Below are 23,868 nucleotides of genomic sequence, written 5' to 3'. Positions count from 1 at the left end.
TAAAAAAACAATAACTCTTGAACTCTAGAGCTATTATTAACACAGATAAGAAAGTGCACTTCTTACAGGACTATTTTTTTTCTGGACAGTGTCTATTTAATGGAAGGAAAGAGAAGGAGGAGGTGGGGGAGTGCAGGAGAGCTTGGAAGCGTGAAGGAAAGAGTTAAGGTTGGAGGCACCCTCTCTCAAGTGCTCTGTGATGCTGTGCAGCGTTTCAGCCCGCAGAGCCTTCCTTCTCCTCCTCCCTTCATGTGTCAGAGTGGGGAAGAGGCGGGTTCTGCTGAGCTGTTAAATCCTGAGTGAAGTTTCCCCCATTTCCAGTGGCCACTGTTGTTAGAGGCTGGTTCAGAGCACGGCTGGGGTTACCCTGACATTTCTGGGATCACAGCCAGACAAGAAGGGAAGGAGAAGAAAAGCCGAGATTTTTACAATTTGCTTTTGTCTAAGAGAGCAGAAGGGAGCAAGGGAAGCGTCCTTTTTTTTCAACATCATATTCCTGTGTTTTTCTTCAGCCTGGAAAATATATTAATGCTGGTGCTTTCCTCTCTGGAAACAAAGGACCTAAACTGGACTGAGGAAGCAAGAAACGGGAAAGCGGCTTGGGGAAGTTTAAAAGAGAGAGATTCGGGGCAGCTGGGAGTTCCCTTTTCTTAAATGAAATCCCTGCCTGTGTGGGTGACTGGTACAGAGAAAAGCCAGACCTGCAGGTAAATGGAGAAGCAGAGATACCAAAGGAAATTTCCATTTGTCTCATCCTGCTTGTCAAGAAGGTGAAGAAAAAAGAAAGTTAAAAGGGACAGGGAAACAGACAGACTCTGCAACCTGTTGGGTTGCATAAAGATAAATCACTGAGCAGCAGCAAAGCTGTATGGCATTGCTCTCCTTTTAAAGGAAAAAGACTGGAACCACATCTCTGGAAGGGGAACTTCCCTGGGAGTGTAAGTTTCAAGTTAAACGATTAGCTTTCCACTCTATGTACCAGAGCCTTTCTTTGTGTGTGTTTGTATATGTGTATGTGAGAGCATGAGAGGGAGATAGAGAAGGATGTGGATCACAGCGTGCTTTTAGACAGAGTCATGTTAGAGATGGATGATCTCATTTTTGCATAAAATGATACACTCTGTGCTTTTCCTTAAATAACCTGTAAAATGTACAAAACCACCAGGACAGGACTGAGGTGTAATCAGTACTTTTAAATCACTAAAACTAGCCAGTCCAGGTTTTGCTTTTTCATCACTCATGCAAGATATAAGCATACTGTTAAGACCTAACTTTTTCTCCTCTTCCTCCGCACAAGCAGATTGCACAATGAACTGGAGAGCAGTTCTCAGCTTAGCCCTGCTATGGGCAGCGTGGCTAGTGTGCGGCTCTGAGAAGACGGCAAGGCTAGCAGAGAGGGGGAGCCGTGGAGTCAGGAAAGTGCCTCTTGCTTACAGGGCTCCAAGCAGCCTCCTGAGAAGGTCTGGAGCATCCCTGAGGAATTTGAGCCAGAATCCCCAACATCCTGTCACCAGGAAGGATTCTTCAGCATCTCCAAAGGCACCTGCCAATCTTGTGCATGAGGAAGTACGCCCCCAGGCCAGGAGCATGGGGACCAGAACTAGACGGGTACAGAGACTCATGGCTGCAGCTAAGTACTCAAAGTCTGCGATGATTAAAGATGAAGGGATATCCACTGCGTCCCAGTCACAAGCGGTACGTTTTCCTTCAGGGTCAAGTTCCCCAAATGTCCTGGCCAGCTTTGCTGGGAAGAACCGAGTCTGGATCATTTCTGCCCCTCATGCCTCCGAGGGCTACTATCGGCTCATGATGAGCCTGCTGAAAAATGACATCTACTGTGAACTAGCTGAGAGGCACATCCAGCAGATTGTGTTGTTCCATGAAGAAGGGGAAGAAGGGGGAAAAGTCAGAAGGATAACTAATGAAGGTAAAATCCTGGAGCAGCCACTAGATCCTGCCCTCATCCCTAAGCTCATGAGCTTTCTGAAGCTGGAGAAGGGGAAATTTGGCATGGTGCTGCTGAAGAAAACTCTACAGGTGGAGGAAAGGTACCCTTATCCAGTCAGGCTAGAGGCCATGTATGAAGTCATTGATCAAAGCCCCATCAGAAAAATTGAGAAGATGAGGCAGAAAGGCTTCATCCAGACTTGCAAAGCAGCTGGGGTGGAGGGGCAAGTGGTTGAGGAAGGCAATAATGGGGGCAGCACCCGGCCTACCCCTGGCGGTGGACAAGTCCAAGTGCCGGCAAGGAGGGAGGAGCCAAGGAGGAGCAATAATCAGCCAACGAGGACCAAAACAGTGAGGAAACTGATGACGACCACTGTGGCTCCTCCTCCACCTACAGTAAGGACCACTACCCTCCCTCCCACTACCACAATTACCCGGGCCACCACACGTGCAGTGATAACAGCAAGCCAGCCTACAACAACAACTACACCCCTCCCGACCACACAGAGGATCTGGACCACAAAGTCACATACCACCACGGAGTACCACAGATTGCCTGTAGCCCCTGAGGCCACCATACCACGAGTAACGGCCTCTGAGGGTTTCTACTCTCCTGTGTGGAATGCAAACCGCAAGGACCGGCAGCGCGGCCACCCAGAGAAAAACCAGGCAGCCACACGGAGACCAAGCAAAGCTTCCCGCTACAACAGTTTCACAGAAGTCCCAACAGCCCCCTCAGTGCACTACACAAAGGCAAGCATGGGTAGATTTAAAGATAACCGAACAGACAGGAAGGACTATAACCACAGGGATCCAAATATCACACCAGGGCAACACAAACCAACTAAGACCAAACCACCAAAAAAGAAGGCCCAAGAAAAGATACTGAGCAATGAATATGAAGAAAAATATGATCCAAGCAAGCCTACTAGTCCCCATTTAGAGGAAGAGATTGCAGTGGGAAATATTCCCCCAAAGAAAGGAAAAGAGTCAAAGAAGCATGACCGAATGGATAAACCTGAGAAGAAGAAGAAGAAGGAGAGACCTGACAAGCTGCAGAAGAGTGAGAAGCAGTCTAAGAAGGACAAAGCTGAAAAAAAGAGCAAGCAAGACAAAGACCGTAATAAGAAGAGCAAGAAGGGGAGCAGGACTGAGAATGAGGATTTCTCCAAGCCCAACAAGAAGCCTTTCTTGTACCCTCCCAGGAAATCAGTGACAGACCTGCTGGAGTATTTTGAAGGCAAAAGGCGTCTCATTGTAAGTAACTTGTTCATCTGTATCTTATTTCATAAATGAAGTCATATCTCCCTCCTTGTAAGAAAACGGGGAAGATAAAGTTTGTGATGGCTTTGTATTACTCTTTTTGTTGCTTTTATTTAAGAGTAATTAAAGGTAAAATCTCTAGATACAGAGGATCAATTTCCATCAGGGAAATTTTCACAGTCTCATGTTGGCAACCTTACATGTAATATGAACATCTGTCAGCCAGGTGGTTGAAACCTCTTTCCAGTCATTTCCATGAGCCACCATATAGCCATCAGATTATTTTGTTTGAAGTGGATATGCAGGTGTCAGAATCTGTTTAGCTATGATCAATGAAATGAACTTCCAGTGTGGATTATATCCAGTCATCACTTCGTGGTACTTGCCAATGTTACCACATTTCGAGTCTCAGCAAGTCCTGCCATCTGGCACACCTGTTTTATATTGGTGCTAGTGTCCTAAAAATGGAAGCAAAACAGATGGCTTGGCAGTACTAGAGCATGTCTGACTGAGTAGATGCACCAAGGTGCATGATCAGATGCGCTGAGGTAGGATTGCCACATTTGCCATTATTTCTGATGGGAATTGGCATTAAGAGCTTTTATACATCTTCAGAGATCCCACACAAACTGTTTATTTTGTTTTGGTATTTTTCCATGCTGTTTTAATTACATCATAACACATTGGTAATTTTTAATCTTAGAAATTCAGCATGGTCTGCAGTTACTTCTCCCAGGGTTTAATAAGTGTTGCATGTTTTTCCAACTACTTATCTAAAAAAACACTTCACCTGGGACAGGAAACAGTTTTAGCTGTAGTACAAATGTTTTCTCTGGCAGATGGCACACACTCTGAAAGGTACACTTTGAAAATTAGCTCTTTAAAAATATTATTGTGGGAGCTGGTTTCTTGCAATTATTCCACAACATGCCAGACTGCTTGAGAATTAGTGTCCAATAGTCAGTGTCACAACCATAGTTTTGATCTTCCTGCCCCTTATTCCAATACAAATAGCAAACATGCCAACCTCTGCCACTGGAATTTAATTACTTGTTCTGCTGATGATTCACAAACTTGAGACTTGAGAATGCAACTTTCTTCTCCCCCTTCCCTTTCTTCCAGTTGTACAGGCTACGCAGAGCTAATAGGAGAATCACATCCCCCAATATTTTGAAAGTGGAGAGGAGCCATATGTTTGAAAAAGTTGAATTTGACTGAATTTTGCAAATAATGCTTAATAGCTAATTGTTATCTAATAGTTAACCAAATCAAAACCTCAGAGAAAGGAATTGCACAGAGTTTGGGATCTTTGCAACTTGGTAATATATCTCAATGTTCCAGTTTCCAAGAATATGTGCAACATCAGGACAAATAAAAACAAAATTTAAAAAAGAGCCAAAAACAGAGCTCACAGACATCAGACTGATAATTCATTGCACCAACACAGTCCTGGCAACTTAAAGGTCAGACTGAAATTTGAACTTTCAGATCCTAGGCCACTTCTCAGCTGGGTTTCAAAGACAGAGAAGTTGCACAAACTCAGGTAGTCAGGCCAGAACTCTCTGAAGACAAATTATTATACCATGCTGTACTTTAATTTTCCAGTATCTAATATCACCTTTTGCTTCCTTTTCCTGAAGTTTACTGGAGAATAGGTTTGATTCAGCCATCAGTAAAGGCAGTGGCTGAAGTCCAGTATCTCTTTGACATGCATGGCACATGTGCAAAACAAAGAACTTTTCAAGCTTATTTAAATTCATACACATGTGCCTATTTGTTTAATCCCTTCCCATCATACAACCTCCTCAGTCTAGCCAAACTGTTCATCCCCCTTAACAGCTGGATGAACTCTGCCATTCATGAGTCTTCAAACTACCTCTCAAAAGAATTAGCCTCCGCTGCTCCAGAAGTGGTTCTACCTGAGTTATCCTTCATTGTTTTGTTATACTTATGACATTTAGTCACTTTAATAGGCTTTGGCTCTCAAGGACATTGTTTCTATCCTCTTCGAATACATGAGAATTTTGAGAGAGATCTGTTTTTTCAAGTCCTACGCATCATTAAGGATTTCAGATTGTAGATTTCAGTGTGAATTTCATACATCCAGAATTTCAGAGGCTATTCTGCGTTAAGTTCAATGGTTGACAAATATAGGACCCAGCTGCAAAAACTAAATAAACATATGGATTTTGAGTCCTGCAGCCTCACCCCTCTTTAGTGGGTGGTTTGTTGCAGTTTTATTAGCCTTGGCTCTTATTAGTCTCAGCTTAGTGAGTCTGGGATTTTTGTTAATTTCTCTGCAGTGATGAAATGCAGACCCATGGTTTATATATAACACTTCATTCATACACACATGCACATACATGCACATGCACACACATGCACGCAAATGCAGATACATACAGAGGTCTTAGGCTAAAAGCGTTTTTAATACTGCCTAGGTTAAAAGAGTCCTAGAGCAAAGCTTTGATTTGAACTTTGCTTTGCCTCTTAAGTGTTCCCTGTTTTGTTCTATAAGGTTTGATGAAATAGGTTAAATTCTGACTTCACTGTGTTTTCCTACCTAAGGCCTCTGAAACTGGGAGGACAATAGAGCCAATCGTCCCTTTTTGATCTGAGTCCTCAAATTCTTTTCACAATCCCTTTTTCCACTTGAAGCATTTCTATGCAAGTAACATATTACATGTTTTGGCCCAGAAATCAGATCCTCTTTACGCCTGATTCTCATTTACCTTCACGCCCCAGTGCTATAGCTCTGCCAGGGGCCTTTCTATAAATGAGTCAGATCTTATAAGCCCATAAATGCATCTTACATTTTAGCACATTGATTAACTGGATTCATAAGGAGTGTATCATAAAAATTAGCCCTCAAGGCCCTACAAAGTTAAGGAGGTTAGAAGATGATTGCATCTGTTACATACTGAAGCATAAGTTTGCAGATGAAGGATTATGGTGTTTTTTTTATGACTCTAAACCACAAAATTTGGATCCAGATTCCAAATCCCTTCATGTTTGGGGTATCAGTGACAGGTATTTGATTTCACTTCACTTCTACCAGTTAGAATGATTATGTTGCTAAGGTTGGGGTAGTCCTCTCCACTTTCTGCTGCAGATTGCTGTAAAGCGCTACTGCATGTTGTTCCACACACCCCTCCTCACCTGCAATGTCTGCATCCCAGTGACTGGTGAAGGATATAAGTTGTGTGCTTTAAACTTTTTAAAACTTAAATCTTTTTAATTGTTAGGAAGCTTTGATATAAATAGAGGAATACAAACTGTAGAGATTTTTATACTTATGTTGTTGTAATTGTTCCTTCTCCTGTTCTTCCTGAATAGCCACGACTTCTTGGCAAATAAAAGACATCAAAGTGGCTTGGAAGAAACTTAAGCTAAATCAGCAATTTTCATATGAAGTCATAATGACCTTATCATATCTTCAAGGTCTTCTTTATGTGGCCATCAGTTAAATAAGTATTCATGTAACACAGTTGTGCTTTGACTGTGACAGTCAAAATGGCAGCCAGGAGCCCTGCCTGGATCATGGCACAGGGACAGAGCAGCTACCATGTTCCCAGTGCTCCCACTATGAGTGAGTGGGGGAAATCCTAGATTTCTTGCATGCCTGAAGGCTGTGAGGGAGACCTGATGGGACTGGAAAGGGTAAGGGATAATAGGAGTATACACAGTTTTCTGTAACTTCCAGTACCACTTCCTCTGCCAGCACTGGCAGCAGAGGAACTGGTGCCAGCAGCTGGCAATGCCTCCTAAGGTTTACTTCTGGCTGGTTGATCACCTTTGGGTCAGGCTTGGGCCTAAAGGTACACTCCAACCACAAATAAATAAAATAAAGCTACAGAGCTTTCAACAGTGGCTTGTTCTCTTTCAGTGAAATACTCATCTGCTTCATTCCTTACATTAAACAAGCTCTTTTGTCTCTGCCACCAACTAGCTGATCACGACCCCCAAGGCGGACAACACCATGTATGTACAGCAGCGAGACGAATATCTGGAGAGTTTCTGCAAGATGGCCACAAGGAAAATCTCGGTCATTACAATTTTCGGCACCATGAACAACTGCACCATGAAAATTGACCACTTCCAGCTAGGTTCTTTTTTTTAAATAATTTCTTTCCATCTCATGGGCAAAATACAGGCAGCAAAGGGAGAAATCTCCCCAACTTGGGTAAACGTCTAAGCAAGGCTGTGGCACCTTCCAACCCACTGCTTCTCCCTCCATACCCACTACTCCCCTTTTGTATTTACATAACTGTCTCTGGTATTTTCCATGTTTAGGCTTCCAGTGCTGTAACTTGAGCAACTTCAGCTTTCTTTGTGGGAGTTCTTAAAACCAGTAAAACAGCAAAGTAATAAAAGGCAGAAAAATGCGATGAGAGCATGGGACTGAAGGGAAAGATCAGACTTGGTTCTACCAGTATTTTGAGTACCAAGCTCACTGTCTAACAGAATGGTTGCCCTAACACAGTGCCCCTCCATTGCTTTTACGGGCAGTCAGCCATGGATGGCTAGACACTTGCTAGCACATTTTAAAAACTGCCTAAAGAAAATGGCTGTTGTAATGAAGGAGAGGAGGTTATGAGGCTAAAGGGAACTGTTTGAGATTATATTCAAAATGTGGCCCAAGCCAAACTCAATAAGATTACATGCCCGTCCTGCAACGTAACATCTTCTCATGCCTTTGCACTACTGAGTTGCAGTTGACTTTTGAGCACCATCTCACAAGGTCATGGAAAAAGCTTCCTTTTGCAGAGGCACACACTGGCTAAATACAGGACAGACATAGAAGCTTACCAGACAGACCCCTTGCTGCAAGTTCCTTTCTTTATCAGTTTTCCTAGCCCTAACAGCTGATTTTGAGATGTTCACAAAGTGAGTATTCTCCACACTAAGGGGAAGTCCAGGCACATCTTCCCCTCTGTACTGGCAAGCAGACATTGATTTAGAGGGAGATTTCAACAATAGCCTCTAGATACAGACTTTTCAAATTTGCTCTAGCATACCTGATATTAAAAGGTTTGCCATGTTGTAAAGATGTTCATCTCTTTGAAGCCAGAGTTCTTGGAGAAACTATAAATCAGGTTATGCAGGTCTTACAGTGTAGCTCATTTAGCCTTATCCACAGCCACCTTCTTTACATGTGGGGCCATCTCTCTTAGGCAGCTTTGAAATGACTAGTGTCAGTGTTCAGGTCCTGATGGAAGGCCCACCAAAGTCAGTGGGAATATTTACCTTGATTTCAGTGGAGTTTGGACAAAGATTTCAGGTCCCAGTCCAGCAAAGCACTTAAGCGTAGGTGTCACTTGAAGCACGTAAATGATCCCATTGCCATCTACGTTTAAAGGTTAATACCAGCCTAAGTGCTTTGCTGGACCAAGGCAAAGAAATAATATAAAAACTACTAGTTTTGCTTATGATTCCACCACATATTTCCTCTGGAAGTTCATCTGGTTTTACCAGACCTAGGGAAGAGATGTGTGATGGACTGGAAAGCTCAGGACAACAGTCTCTTCCAGGGTATTTCAGGTCTGGCATACAACTAGCCAGAAGATCACAGATTTATAACTGGTTTCCTGCCATGCCTCTACTACTCTGAGAGCCTACCTGGGGGAGGACCAGGGACCTTGTGTTCCAGGAGGATGGGGAGTCCACATCCAGCCAGAATATCCATTCTGACATCTCCTTGTCATATCTGGAGTGAGACAGGCTTTTCCACATTGGGCCAGTGTTGCTCAAGATCACTGTTTGTGCATCTAGACCCATCTGCCTGTCAGTGCTCTGTATAGGGTTATATATAGCTCCAGTCTGGCTAATAAACATACATTCACTCTGACACAGACCATACTCTTTCAGCCTGTTCCAAACTTAGCCTACACCCAAACTTTCCCAAAACCACACAAGTGCACAACAGCTGAATTCTCAGACAGGAGGAATTAACTTGTTGAGCACAGGAGACTTAAAATGGTGTAGGTTGAACCTTGGCAAATAAATGAAAATGTCACCTAAATTGTGCCCAAAACACCAAATACTGAGCTTTTTTAAAAGTCCAAATAATATAAATGTCTTTCTATTCCCCCTGCCCCTCTCCCCTCCCCTTCCTGCTTGCATGGCCTTTTAGTGCTGGTGAAATATAAATGACAGCAACAAGAAGGTCTATAAAAAAGACTTTTCATCTGAAATTTCAAACACACTCAGATGTAGTGAGTGAAAGATAATTCATTAACACTCTGTTTGGCCTAGATCAGCTCATACTGAAACCAAAGAGCATTTCTCAGTTTCAAACTGAAATGAGGCAAATGCTGAGTGTCAGTGCAGTGTCCTTCTCTTCATCCGGTTAGCCAGGCAATCTTTTTCTTCCAACTCTTGGGAGCAGGGATTTAGTGAACTAAACACCAGCCAAAGGCTAGAACCCACCTACCTTAGAACCAAAGCCAATACCTAACATTTTAGGCCACCGTACTGCTACAACAACTGCTGAACCTCTTTATAACCTCATTTGAATTATTTGTGAAGAGTAACTCATCTTCCTGACCTATCTATTTGGGCAAGAAATGTATGAAAAAAGTTTCCACACTCCTTCAGTGACCTTTTCAGCAAAATGAGAGAGGAGTTGGCAGGTACCAGCACAGTCTCATCTCTGTTGTTCTTCACGCTGATCCCAGGCATCATTTATGACAGTGGAGGTTAGCGACAGATAATGAATTAGAGAGAGGTGTTCAGATCAACTCTTTCTTTTTCTCCTTAGAAATCCTCTCCAAGTATGCACAGCAGGCTAGCTCTTGTGGCTCTTTTTTTTTCCCCTGAAACATTCTTCTTTTCTGTATCACTCTAGTAGTCTAATTTTCTTCTTTACATTATAAGTTTTGAAAGAAAATATCCCAGCAATGGAACTCTAGAGTGCTATCTTCATGCTGATACCTACAGTTTTTAAAGCAAAAGAGTATCATGGGTCAGTTTGTTTAAGGTAGTGCACCATACAGCTGTTTTCTATCACATTTCATACTACCATCTCTTGCATTATTCTACCTCCAGATACGCCAGTAAGAACATTCTGATTTTGCTTTGGAAGGGAATTGTTTGCAAGCATCAGTATGAACTTTTATTCTATGTTTTAATGGCAAGTCAAACTTGCCATTAGTTACAGATAAATATTGTTTATGAAGTATTGTTTATGAAGTACTGATGTATGATTTACAGATGTTTTAATAAGTGAATAATTGATTAGTAAGTCCAGCAACCCACGAGAAAATGGGGAGTTTATAACATTGCCTCTAATCGTTTATGAAACTCTCAGCTGAGGCACGTAAAACCATGTGCAAACATATAAATTATGTCTATAGCTTGATGAGTATAACCAATTTTAACATTTGATGCTTTTTTTTCTATAAGAAATAGGTTTGGGGTGTGAAACCTAAAGGTCAGGTTCTAATCCAAACATCTTCACAAAGTTTGGATTTAGTAGTTTTATTTAACCTATCACAGAGATTGGGCCTAATGCAAAATTTGAATCAGATCAATATGCTCCTGAAGCTTGTGCATGTTTAGAAATGTATTTAAAATACCCTACTGTTTAATGAAATCACATCTTTTCAAAATATATAACCCAGTTCTTGAACAAATATTTTCTGTTGCTGTCTGTATAATTCAGATCAGTTCACCTCAAGTCTGTCTATTTGCTGGTGAATAACGGTGGAGCAGGGGACCGGAAAGTTGGACCTTTTGATTCCCGTTCTTGATTAGCATTTGCTTTTCTATTTGACTTCAGGCAGATCACTTAAGCCATGCTTGAGATCTCTAAGTGAGGATATAAGTATTTATATCCCAGTGGTGTCATAGGGCATAAGCAAATAACATTTGCAAAGAGCTCTTTGGTCTTCAGGTGACAGATGCTTCATTTTGCTTCATTTGTGATTTGCCTTGTCTTTAGCTTTCCAGGCCCACAATTGCATACAGAGGCCTATTCCAGCTTTCTCACAGTTGTAAAGTGCTGTGCTGGATACTACAGTTGCGACTGAGTTCATGACATAGAGCCTTTGAAGACTTGGCCATAACACACCCTGTTTTCAGGGGAAGTAAAGAACCTCAATACCTCCAAAGGCTTGTTCTGTAGCTTTTCAAACTTCTCTCTTTAGTCACAAGACTGTAACTTTGTAAATGTATACTCATAATTTCTTTTGGTATTTGTCATCATGTGATGGTTTGGGGTGAAAGTTTTAGAAAGAGCATATTATTCATTTTTCATACTAAGTATAGGAAAAGAGGCATAAAGTTTTTAGTTAGTTAAAAATCTTTCTAAAATTCTGTTTTTTTTCCATTTGAATAATTCTGTCAGGGTGCTAGAATGGGAAATCATCATGTGCAAGGGAGATGGAGGAGTGCCACAGCAGAGTATTTATAGAGGACTGGAGACCTGGAATTGCCGTATTCGATACATTAAACAGAGTTTCTGGCTTCTTGTAGTCACTAAACCTCCCATGTCATTTTTGTAAGACTGGAAATGTTAAAACTCTGGTGTCCTGGCCAATGTCCAGCTGTACGAACTATAGTTTACTGACCCAAATTCTCTATGCTGTTTTATTTGGATATGGTACTTTCCAGATCCTGTCCTAAAGTGTTGAACAGTTTCTATTTTCTATTCCAGAAGTGGCTAAATTTCAGGAGTCGGTGAAATGATTAATACATTAATGCACATGTATAAATATGTTTGAAAAAGTGTTCAAGACTTTTTCAAAAAAGAGCAGGCAACCAAGTTTTTTCAAAAGCAAGTAGAAATGTTGAATGCTGAATTACTGATTTTCTGAAAATACTGAGACTGAAAACTGGACAGTTAAAAGCCATGGTGCTAAAAATCATTGCTGGTTTTGAAGACCTTGCTTATGCAGCAGGAAGAGGGCTTCTGGAAGATGAATTTCCCCCTGTCTTTCAAGATAAAGCTAATGGCAATGTGCTGTGTGATTCCATGACTATTTTTATTTTTTCTGTTTCATATTAAGATAATGAGAAGCCCATGAAAGTGATAGAGGATGAAGATCTTGTGGACCAGCAGCTCATCAGTGAGTTGAGGAAAGAGTACGGGATGACCTACAATGACTTCTTTATGGTGTTGACGGATACCGACATGAAGGTCAAGGTGAGGGTTTGGGCTCTTGGAAAGAAAATCTTTGGGAAATTATGAAAATTTTGAAAAATCATAGGAGACTGATACAGGCTTGCACATGAGACACGTGAGTGATGCAGGATTTTGTCATTGCTGGCAGGGAAGTTAATGTAGCACATAGTAGCACATAGTGTTCTAAAACACAGTTCAGTGGCCCACAAAAGAATATAATGACAATTTGTTGGCTGCAGTGGTCTGACATGTAGCCTTATCGCACTGGAGAAAAACTGAAAATATGCCACTTCCAAGAGCAGTCTGACTGCAAAAAAATATTTTTTTTCCATACTTTATAGTCTGTTTTAGGCCTTGTTACCTGGGTGTAAACAGGGATACTTGAATCTCCTTATATCCTGCAGTGCTGTGATACATGCATAAAGACTGCTAATAATTGCATCCTTTTCTGGGTCTGTGCTTTTTGCTTAACAGCAATACTATGAAGTACCCATAGCAATGAAGTCCGTGTTTGATTTGATCGACACCTTCCAGTCACGAATTAAAGACATGGAAAGACAGAAAAAAGAGGGCATTGTCTGCAAAGAAGATAAGAAGCAATCCCTTGAGAGCTTCTTATCCAGGTATTACCTTCTGCTCTTATCTACTGCTAGTCCTAATAATAATATTCTTATTGTAAAAATACCCATCCAACAGTATTTGTAATGATTCTTTATGTAGATTTCCCTGTAATTACAGTGTTCAGCAAATATAGAGATGTAGCCATAGCTGAATGCAGTCTTGTACAGAACAGAGCGCTAAAAGTTAGGATGCACATTCTGTTTACTGACTGACTGAATGTTTTTTGGACACTAATTTTCTGTACCTCAGTTCCCCCACCGTGACATGGAGACAACATTGATTTGCACCAGAAGAGCAATGAGGATTAATTCACAGATGTTAGCTCAGTATTTTGAATGTATGAAGCCACAATGTTTGTGTTTCAATCATCATCACAATCTTATTAATCCCATTCTAATTCCTTCTATGTAGCTTGAATCAGTAACTAATTCTCCTTAACTTACTTCTTATCCTGCTTGAGATAACTGTTGGTCTCTGCCAGTATTAGTCATGCATAGTATTAAAGGCCTCACAGATGTCTCTTGTAAAATGTATGAGAGAACTCCTGCAGAGAGACAAATTTGTTTATGTAGTCTCTCTATGCTCTGTTACTTATCTACCTGTGAAACCTAAATTCTGAGTGATAAACGCATCTGGACTGTGGGGAAATTCAGATTCACAGCAGAGCTGCGCTGCTAGAGTCCTCTCTGTTAGAGGATATTTTGCATGAAATTAGGGCTACTCCTATCACTCAGGGCTTTACCTGTAGCTACTGCATCCTCCTCTCGTAATATCAGAATCCATGGGGTACACAGTTAATGCCAGATGGCTATAAAAATAACTGAGACAGCATGCTGGACTATGACTTCAGTGGGAAAGAAGCAACATGGGCAGGCAAATGAATAGATTGTTGGTTCATAAACATTTTAAAACTCGATGGCCACTCCAACAGAAAAAGAACCTTTAACAAGATCCACCCCACCCTCCTCACCACCTCCTGTTTAGTTCTCAGAGTGATTCATCCTCAAGACCACCAAGAAGAACCACAGTTTGGAAACAGCTGTCCGGCACAATAAAGAGCTTGTATGTTGGAAAGCGGCAGGCCCCAAATCCTTCTTTGCTTGCAAACAGCCCTAGTAATAAATACTCTTTAGGAAAACAGGCAGAAAAAATGCAGAATGTTGCATCTATAAACAGAACTGCTGCTGCACAGAATGCATTTGTTGTCTGTAAAATAGGCATCAGGTTTTAAATACTGAGTGGACTTCACCAACCATGGCAACTGATCAGATTCTCAGCAAGATTAATTTCAGCCTTGTCCAAGACTATCTTCCTGCCTGAATGAGAGTCCTGGCATCATCTCTCCGGTGTTGCTTGTTGGGGTGGTCACTTATGATAATGCAAATATTATTCTTAACAAGCCTGGTTGGCGTGAAAGGAAACCATGAGAGCCATAGCTGGCTTGAAAGCCACATGTATCAGGAGGAGAGCCTCTAGTTTTGGGGGAATCCCCCTATAACACCTAGTCACTGGCTGGACTGCTGGCTGGACTCACAAACCAGAATGGGATGTAAAATAAGGAAGAGGAAAGCAGAGTGCACACTGGGAAGGGGCTGGCAGCATTGTCAGGACAAGAGTGTTGCCCTGTACAGGGTGTTAGCTCATTCCAGCTGAATGCATTTTTCAGTAGGATGTGGTCCCAAACAAGGACAGGTACAGGGATTGCCTGGGGCAGGAGGAGAGACAGCATGAGTGGGTTTCAACCTTTTTCAGCTCTGTGCATCTCTAAAGGAGTTGCAAATGGCTGGGCAGTGAATTGAAGCCTCCAGTCAACAGGGTTTGCTGTTCTTATTTATTTTTCCTGACACCCTTAGAAGTAGTATGTAGACTTCAGGGATGTGTGGCATGCAAGGAGAAACTACTGGACCAGATGATCTCTTCCAGACCTGCTTTCTGTGATTTGTTCCACCACAGCCAAGGGGTTGAGCTTTGTCCTATGCATATACGAGCCAGGTGAAAAGGAAGTTAGTGAAATAGGTATGTCTTTTGTGTGTTGCAAGTGCAGCTGCTAGACACGCTCCTGTGTCATTTCGTCTTCCAATGACTATATTTCCCCAATATTTTAAAAAATTTATTAAAGATAAAATACTCACAAAATAAAAAAGAATCATTAAAGAATCTTAAAGGAGCTCACAAGGAAGATTCCATCCTGATTTATGCCCTAGACAGAATCTGATCAAACATTTTCATTCTCAGTCCTTGTTTATAGGCAGCCAGGTGCTTTTTCTATACAAAACAGCACAAAGATGGGTTTTTTTTTCCATTTTCAAAGGAATAGTCTGTCCTTCTGAGCAAGATTAAAATTGGGGAACTTTGCTTTTCATGCATTTTTTTTTTAGCAATAAAAATACATGGAGCATCAGTCAGTCACCAAGACAAAGGATTAGGCATTAGGCATCCCCTGCTCTTTCATCAACTTCCTCTGCAATTTTGAGCAAGACACACCATATTTTTTGCTTCTCTCAAGTGGAGTAATGACTCCAAGTGGAATGAGCCATTGCATTAGCCTTTATTTCGAGGTCTTCATACAGTGCTGCAGAAAGGCAGGCTATTACTGTAGCAGAGCAACATCTGTATCCATTTAAAAGATCATTTCCTGCTATAAAAATATCCCTGCAGCTTTGTGAATTCCTGTAAATCTGATTTATTTAGGTTTAGTGAAGAAGTATCTTTATTCAAAAACGGGGTTGTTTGGAGAGTATTACATAACCTTATAGTAGGATTTTAAAGAGGTTACAAGTGTCCCTCTGCCATTGGCTTTCTTTGAGAGGACAATGGAAGGTGCTCCTCGGGGCAAAAATTTGGTTAGATGGGGCATACCACATTAAAAAAAAATCCAGGATTTATCTTATTGCTCCATACATGTCTTATATAGCCACAGGCTCACACAGACTCATACAAACAAGCTCAGATTTGAACCCATGTTAAAGATATTTTGAGTGAGCGTGGTAGAGAAGGAAAAGAGGTCATTGAGTATTTACAAAGAAGTACAAGTTATGTCTGAAATGAAGATACACCCTAATTCTCAGACAGCCCTTGGGCTGCAAAATAACTGAGCAGTTCCAGCAACAGTGAATGACGTAAAAGCTAAAATGTCTAGTGAGAAATTCTACAGGAATTTTTCTTTCCCTTGACTATACAGTTCTCAGCATTGTTAAATCTACTGAAGGTGACTTTGAGCAAAGATCATAAGCTTTGCAGTGTTAGTTTGGTCAAGCAGCCAAACTGCAGATGTTTCTTTGAGAGTTTTGGAGTTGCAAAATTGAAACAGGCTTTATCCTTTCCCAGTGATGGATGGAACTGGGAAGATCTCCCATCCAGCTGTTACTTAGAAGTTGTGAGAGGTATGACATATCTCAGCCTACAGAGAACAAAAATCACTCAAATCATGCACTATAACAGTGCCCTATTGCACTCCTCTTTCCAGGTTCCGATGGAGAAGACGGCTGGTGGTGATCTCTGCTCCCAGTGATGAGGACTGGGCTTATTCCCAGCAGCTTGCTGCCCTCAGTGGACAAGCCTGTAATTTTGGTGAGTCAAAGGAAACTATACTCTTGCTCCCCAAAACCACATCCTTCCTGGTGATGTGATGGATTCCTTTGCTCAAGTCTGAACCTAGACAGTCTGAGGAGTCTGATAACTGGAAAGCTTGCTATAGCCACTCCAAATACAAATGGAAAATATTGTGCTAAGCAGGTAGTACAGCAAGCCCTGACAGCTAAACAGTGTTCCTTGGAATCCTTTGGGCGGGGCAGGAGAGGTTAGCACTCTGAAGTTTCTTTTTGGATGTTTCAGAAGATAAGTAATGTAACTATTGGGGCTTGTTCTTCTTTTTCTTCTAATTGCACACATTAATAACATAAGTACAATGCTTTGGGAAGGGCAGATCCTCTCATATCCAGCTCAGAGGTGGGACAGGTATCAGGGAGATGCGTGGAGGTCAGCTTTTTTCTTTTCCTTCCTTTATCACTGCCCAAACATATAAGAAATCCTAAGGGAGGACACTTCAATCCAATAATGTCCCTCCCAGCCCCAGAACTAGAGGTACATAAGATCCAACTATAAAGTCAGTGGAGAGGGATGGGCTCCTTCAGGAGGCAGTTGGGAACAAGAGCTGGAAACACCCTTCTCTCTTTCCATTATGAAGCCTAGAGAAACTTACTCCCTAACTTAGGACTCTCATAATGCAAGAACCATGCATTGTCCAGACTTGACTCCTACAACATAATGAACCAGGTCCCACTGAAAAGCCACTATTTCAATACATTTTAATTGTGCCTGAATAGGCATCTGCACAATATCATTATATTATAATATATCACACTGTCTGTTTCTTCATAATCACCCAGCTTTCATTCAGAGCTTCAGCATCATCTTATTTGGTAGCTACCAAAGTAACTTGCAACAAAGACCTTTGTAAAATGCATTCCAAAGAACAGAATATGACCAAAAGAGTTAATTCCCCCCACCCTTTGTTAGGGACAGCCTGAAGGAGATCCAGTGAGTTCCTAACCCTTTGTCTTCAACAGGCATTCTTAATGAAGTGACGTATTTCCAAGCATCTTATCTCCAAGTCCTAAAAGCAGTTATATCAAGACTTTGTAGATCATACAGACTCATGTTTCACAAACAGTTCTGACAGTCCGTAAGCTCATTTTTCAAAGCAGAGACAACAGTCCAAGCCTTTGCAGAGAACAAACGAAATAAGTAAATGCCTGTTCTAAGCCATATCTTGCAGTGATTTGCAGTTTAACTGTGATAGGTTATAGTGCCTCTAAATAGTTTGCCACTGCGTGGCTGACATGTAAGAGCTTTACTTATGATTGGAACAGCGCGCAGGCATTATAAATTTGGGGGATATACTCTGCAGTTTATTGGTGTCTAATGTTTGTACCCTCGTGTTACAGAACCACACCAGCTTTTATGCAGCTGATGTCATGCTTACTGGACACACTAGCCTATCCCCATATTTGGCACAGATGATGTGAGCGATAGAGGCTGCAGTGAAATCAGTAACTGTCTTCTTCATAGAGGGCTGGTGAGACTGGCACCTAATTTAGCAAGCACAGACATGGCTGATTAAACTGAAATCTACCCATGAACAAGCAGAAAGATCTTGTCTGACTCAAGACCTCCTTCATTTCCTTCACAGGTTTGCGCCACATAACTATCCTCAAGTTGCTAGGACTCGGAGAAGATATTGGTGGTGTCTTAGAGCTGTATCCAATTAACGGTAAGAGACTGTTTCCAGCTTCTTCAGTACTGCCCATGAGAGACATTACACAGAGCATTTCTTTGCTGTAATTTTTTAGAGGGATGGATATGACTGCAATTATAGTGTTTTTTTCTTTTGTTTCTTTTTGTTTGCTTTTATTTCTTCTTGTTTGTTTCTTAAAAGCTTTCTTGATGTTCCTGTGCTAAAGGTATGTGGCTCCATCAGGACAGAAAAACCTAAGGATTATCTGGAAGGCATCTCACGTCTTTATCTCCAACCTAAACACAGTCTCAAATACATTCTTCTCCTGCCTTGCTTTCAAAGATAAGGGATGTCTGTGCCTTTTACATGCTCAAGAGTTTGCAGGGCTCTGGCATGCTAATACAACAAAGACCCAGCAGCTTCTCTTACACAGGTCCCTTGTTATCTTCCTTCCACTTGCATCTCAGTAGGCTGATTCAGTGTAGCTTTCCCCAGGAGATCTCACTGTCAAGGTACACTTCAAAGGCTATGGGCTCCTCTGCTACCTAATCCCAATGACCACCTCCATCATTGGAGAGACAAAGACAGGAGCTTATTCATTTTTACAGTTCTACCATTTTGTTTCAAGATGAGAGAACCAGAACTGCATGCAGTACGAAAGACACCCACAAACAATAGGCTTCTATAGCAGCATGATGATACTGTTTTTTTTATTATTTTCCTCACAGTTTCTAACATTTGATTTCTTTTTTTTATCGTTAGTAAGCACTGAACTAGCCTTTCACAGAACTCCCTCTCATAACCCCCAGGTCTCACTCCCAAGTGATAGTAGTCAGACCTCACCATTTCTTATGTGAAGTTAGGGGATTTTTCACCACTTGCATCACTTTTATCTGAGCAGATTTTTTCTGTCACTGACCAGTCATACAGTTTCATAAGTCTTCACAGTCTTCCCCTGTCCTCACTATTCTGAATATCTCCATACCCTCAGTTCACTTCCACACCTTCGTGCTCACACCATTATGTGCATCATTTATGAATATGTTGAATGGCACTAATCCCAGTACCAACAGTTGTGGGACTTCCCTAGTGACCTCCCTCTGGTATAGGAATTGACCATTCACTCCTACCTTCTGTTTTCTGCCTTTTAACTTATTAGCTATCAAAGTTCCTTTTAGTGAGCAACTTTGTCAAAAGCCTTTTGGAAAAACACATAGCCTGTATCAGCTAGATCACCCTTATCCATCTACTTGCTGACCCACTTCAGAGAACTCCATGAAATTTGTAAGGCAGGATACCACTTTATAAGAGTCATGTTGCCAAGTCAATTACATTTATACAGGTATCCACCGATCCTAGTCATCTTATACTTTCTACTCATTTACCCTGTAAAGACTTAAAGTTTACAAGCCTGGAGTTCCCCAGATCTGCATTAGAACATGTTTTTAAAAGTGGACATGCCATTTGCCACATGCAGGGGTCTCACCTACCATGACAGTTTAAGAGTGAGGCTCTATACTGCCATTAGTGACCCAGCAAATTCATCCTGACCTTCTTCACACTATCACACTTCAATTCTAGTGATTTCTTTCCCTGCAGCAGTTTTTCCTGAGCTTTCTGTATATGTGAACCCAAGCAGCACAGAAGCCAAAGATGTGCAGGTGTGTTGGACAGCAAAGAAAAGGCATGTCACCCTCTAGTAACTTCAGCCTAGAGAACAAAGACAAATTTACCAAAGCTAATAAACCTATTAAAAACACTTCTTTAGTTCACAGCCCAGCAACCTTTCATTTCAGGAGCAGGAAATCCTGATTTGTAAATGAAATAATGTAAAATGAAATAAATGTGAAAATGTAAATCCTACACTACCAACTACTGGGCTATATTCAGTCTCACGTTATGACTCATTTGCCTACTAACTGTTGTTGTTTATTTGCCTAACCAAAACACCAATGCAGTTCTTGATCTGATCCTTTTCTAGGAAGCTCTACTGTAGACCGAGAAGATATCCCAGCCAATTTGGTGAAAGACATCCGAAATTATTTTCAAATCAGCCCAGAATATTTCTCCATGCTGCTGGTTGGGAAAGATGGAAATGTCAAATCCTGGTATCCTTCTCCAATGTGGTCTATGGCAATTGTATATGATCTGATTGATTCTATGCAGCTTCGGCGTCAGGAAATGACGATTCAGCAATCGCTCGGCATGCAGTGCCCAGATGATGAGTATGGTGGGTATGGTTACCATAGCTATCACCAGGGATACCAGGAAGGTTACCAAGATGACTACCGTCACCATAGAAGTTACCACCATGGATATCCATACTGAAAAGAACAACTTAGCCTCTGACTGCCCTGTGCCTGTTTTCTAATAGCTATCCAAGCAATAGGTGGGCCAGATGCAGAAAGCCTTCCCATGTCACCTAAATATCCATGCCTCCTTCTTCCACTGTTCAGTCAAGGGACATTGGTCATTTGCCTTCTCGAAAATGCACAAGCCTTTACAGTGAAGCAATTCAAACCAGTAGTATTGATGCTTTAAACAATAAAGACTCCTTTATATTTTTAATCCTTTATAAACAAAGCGCATCAGCAGTTGCTGTTTGTTTGTATTAAAACCAAACAAAAAATCCCCACAGCCCCAGTCCATGGACACAACTGTAGGGCAGGACATGAACTGTACAACAGACATTGCAACGCTCTTTTTAATGTTTTTTTTCCTAAGGAGAAAAAATAAGTATATTTATTGGAAAGTGAGAATTTTGCATTGTGCTGATGAAGACAAGCAAAGGACACTTCAGGACTCTCCCAAAAAAGGAAATTTTAAGAAGCATGGGGCAGGTTCTTTAATAACAATTAAAAAAATCCTTTTAAAGTGCCTTGTCTAAAAAGACAGCATCCTTTTAATAGTGCATCAGCATTGTAATTAGCTGACTTTACCAATGAAAATAAATTTTTATGGCTGTGGCAGGTTTTGTTCCAATGCAATACAATGGAAAGTTCTCATAAGCACGGAGCCTGCTACATGGCCATGTAGTCTTTTAATTGGGGTCCCTTCTCTCTTAGGTCCTGCCCACTTGACAGTTAAATCCAAGCTAATAAGTGCGAAGTTGAAACACCAGCCACAGCTAGTATTGTCTGAATTACAGAAAAATGAAAAGCATTATTTTCACCAGGATACAAAGAAAAATCTCTCATTCACATATATTTTAAATGAGTTGTAACTAGCTCTCTATAGTAATGTTTTAATTAAACTATTCCTCCAAGTTTCAAATTTCCTTCTACCTCTTCTTCTCATACCCTCCCCTACACACACACACAGACAAACAAAAAAAAGCACTAGACTAAATTTTAAAGGTGTTTAGGAATAATTTGATCTGCTACTCAGCCAGCTCTATTTCTGCCACACTTTCTGGAACAGTTTCCTTCTCCTTTCTCATTGGTGCCTTTTGGACATTGGATCTGTTGCACCATCATACTCTTGTTGAAGTCAGCAGTAGGAACTGCGTGCACAGCCATGATTCAATACAGTTTGGGTTAGATTTCTAAACATTAAAGACTGCAGGAATATTCTGAAGTGAAAGCCTCATAAAAACTTTTGTAATGGCACAATGGTCACTTCCAATGCAGAAGACACACCTGCCCAGTCACATTTCTTTTTATGGTCTGTGACATGGATGCATCATCCCTCATGCATACATGCAACAGGGTATTTTTATTAGGTTCTTCCATCACAGCAGTAGCATAGGAACAGGTAGAAGCTACAGCTCTGAACAGCACCCTCCACAGTGTGATATCTAGCATTTTCTTGGTCCTTTTTTTCTGGCACAGACAAAAAACAAGCCTGGGTAAAGCAATAGGTTCACTCAAAACCAGATGCTTTACTTAAACTTAGTCACAAAAGGTCAGGCCCTGCTTGCCCTTCTGAATGCCTAGAGAGCAGACACAGATGTGAAGAGGTCACAAGGCCTGGCTAGTTCTTTCCTAGCACTACAATCCTAGTCACCCTCTGGGACAGGCTGCCCTCAGTGCTATGAAGTCCAGTCAGCACAGAACACAGCTTCAGACTTACCTCCCTCTGGTTTATAACTGAAGCTGAGCAGGGAAGGTGGGCATTTGAAAGAACCATTTTGAAAGGACTGATGTCTGCAGAGTTTTTCCAAGCTCTCCCTTATCTACAGTATTTTAGCAGTAGCAAGGACAGGGAAATTCAAAAAACAAAAGAGGAATGATAAAAAAGAATCACAGTACTGAAGTGTTTCTAGAAGAAACATGGAAGGTCCCACAGCACAGTTTCAGAAAACAAGTGCTTATTGCATCAGTGTATTGGGGTTAGCTGCCTAATGGTCTTGGCCTAAAGCAAACACAGAGGAAAGTGTGCCAGATGTCTAACAGCCATCTCTTGTAGACAAAAAAAGAAACAGCTTTGAAGTGTTTTCTTTCAGGTGTTCATTTCAACTTTTTCTGCATTCTTGTTTTTCATGTAAAGTCTTTAAATGAAAGCCCTTTTAACTCACATTACAAATCATGAGTTGGCGGAAACCAATGTCCTGTGCTGAGCAGGAAGAGGAAAAAATTAGCCTGCCAAAAGAGAGGGCAATACCTGATCCAAATTGCATGTTTTCGCAGAATTCAAAGTTATGCATGTACCAAACCCAGTCCAGGCATTCTGTGGGAGTTGCATTGAACAAGATAACTCCAAACAAGTTGTTTGCTTACAACAGGACACTGGGGGTTGGGATGGGCTTTTAACCAAAACTGTATATTTGAATAATCATTGAATTTGAGGAAATCTCAGTATGATTTTACATCCTGGGGCTGATTCCTGCTTTCATTACAAACTGGCTCAAAATTACTAGAAACTTTTAGGGATGGTTTAAATCCTGATTTTGCAACCCACCTCTCCCTGTGGAAAACTAAAAGCAAAGCCTGAAGGAACACCAAGACAGAAAGTCCTTTCAACAACACTGTATAGCTGTCTTGAAGACTACAAGCATTATGGAGCTACAACACTCCAAACTGGTACTTCACTTTATCAAACACAAACCAGATTCAAAGCACTGTATCTGCCCTCCTACAGCATCACCCTGAGAATGGGTTTATTGAGTTTAAGGTCCTATTTTTACAGTTCTTAGTGGGAAGATTCCACATGACAAGGAAAATTATTTCAGAACTTCTCTTACATATCTGAGACTTGATTCAGCTCCAAGATGGATGTTTTCATGCAAGGCTGTCTTCCAAGCTCCACCATGGCTCAGTTGCTACATTCACATAGTTGAAATTAACCCAAATAAATATTGCTTTAATTGGCTTGTCTTAAACAAAAGAAAATGAACACATCTCTCTTCCTGAGAGGTTTTGCAAATTACTTCCTCAAACCTGGAGGGAGGAACTTAACTTTCCCAGCAGCCATTAAGTTCAAACATTTGTGAATCTGGACACTAAATCACAGCTTAGAAAGAGCATGCTCCCTGCCCAAAGTGTTCAATAAAGACTACGTGGCAAAGTAAATGCTGAGTTCCAAAAATTTCCTCATAAAATTCCCTATTGTCATCTGAGGAGAAAAAGAGTTTGTTTCAGACATGGAGTATGTGAACAACCATACAGTAGAAATACTTACCCACTGTCACTGCAGTGGTATTCACATAATCCATTTCCAAGGCATAGCTCTATAGAAT

The 23,868-nt window shown here is 41.2% G+C and overlaps 1 protein-coding gene across 1 annotated transcript; it reads left to right on the top strand.

Moving 5' to 3' along the window:
- Positions 1-327: 327 nt before the first annotated feature.
- CCDC80 (coiled-coil domain containing 80) lies at positions 328-22,032 on the top strand. Its single transcript, XM_026075853.1, has 8 exons — positions 328-938; positions 1,301-3,204; positions 7,160-7,316; positions 12,219-12,355; positions 12,809-12,957; positions 16,422-16,525; positions 18,147-18,227; positions 20,173-22,032. The coding sequence occupies exons 2-8, from the start codon at positions 1,309-1,311 to the stop codon at positions 20,517-20,519; spliced, it is 2,871 nt and encodes a 956-aa protein (XP_025931638.1). The 5' UTR covers positions 328-938; positions 1,301-1,308; the 3' UTR covers positions 20,520-22,032.
- Positions 22,033-23,868: the final 1,836 nt, after the last annotated feature.

Source organism: Apteryx rowi, unplaced genomic scaffold, assembly GCF_003343035.1.
Source record: "Apteryx rowi isolate R43461 unplaced genomic scaffold, aptRow1 scaffold_413, whole genome shotgun sequence".
Classification (NCBI taxonomy): domain Eukaryota; kingdom Metazoa; phylum Chordata; class Aves; order Apterygiformes; family Apterygidae; genus Apteryx; species Apteryx rowi.
This window is presented reverse-complemented; position numbering and strand designations above follow the sequence as displayed.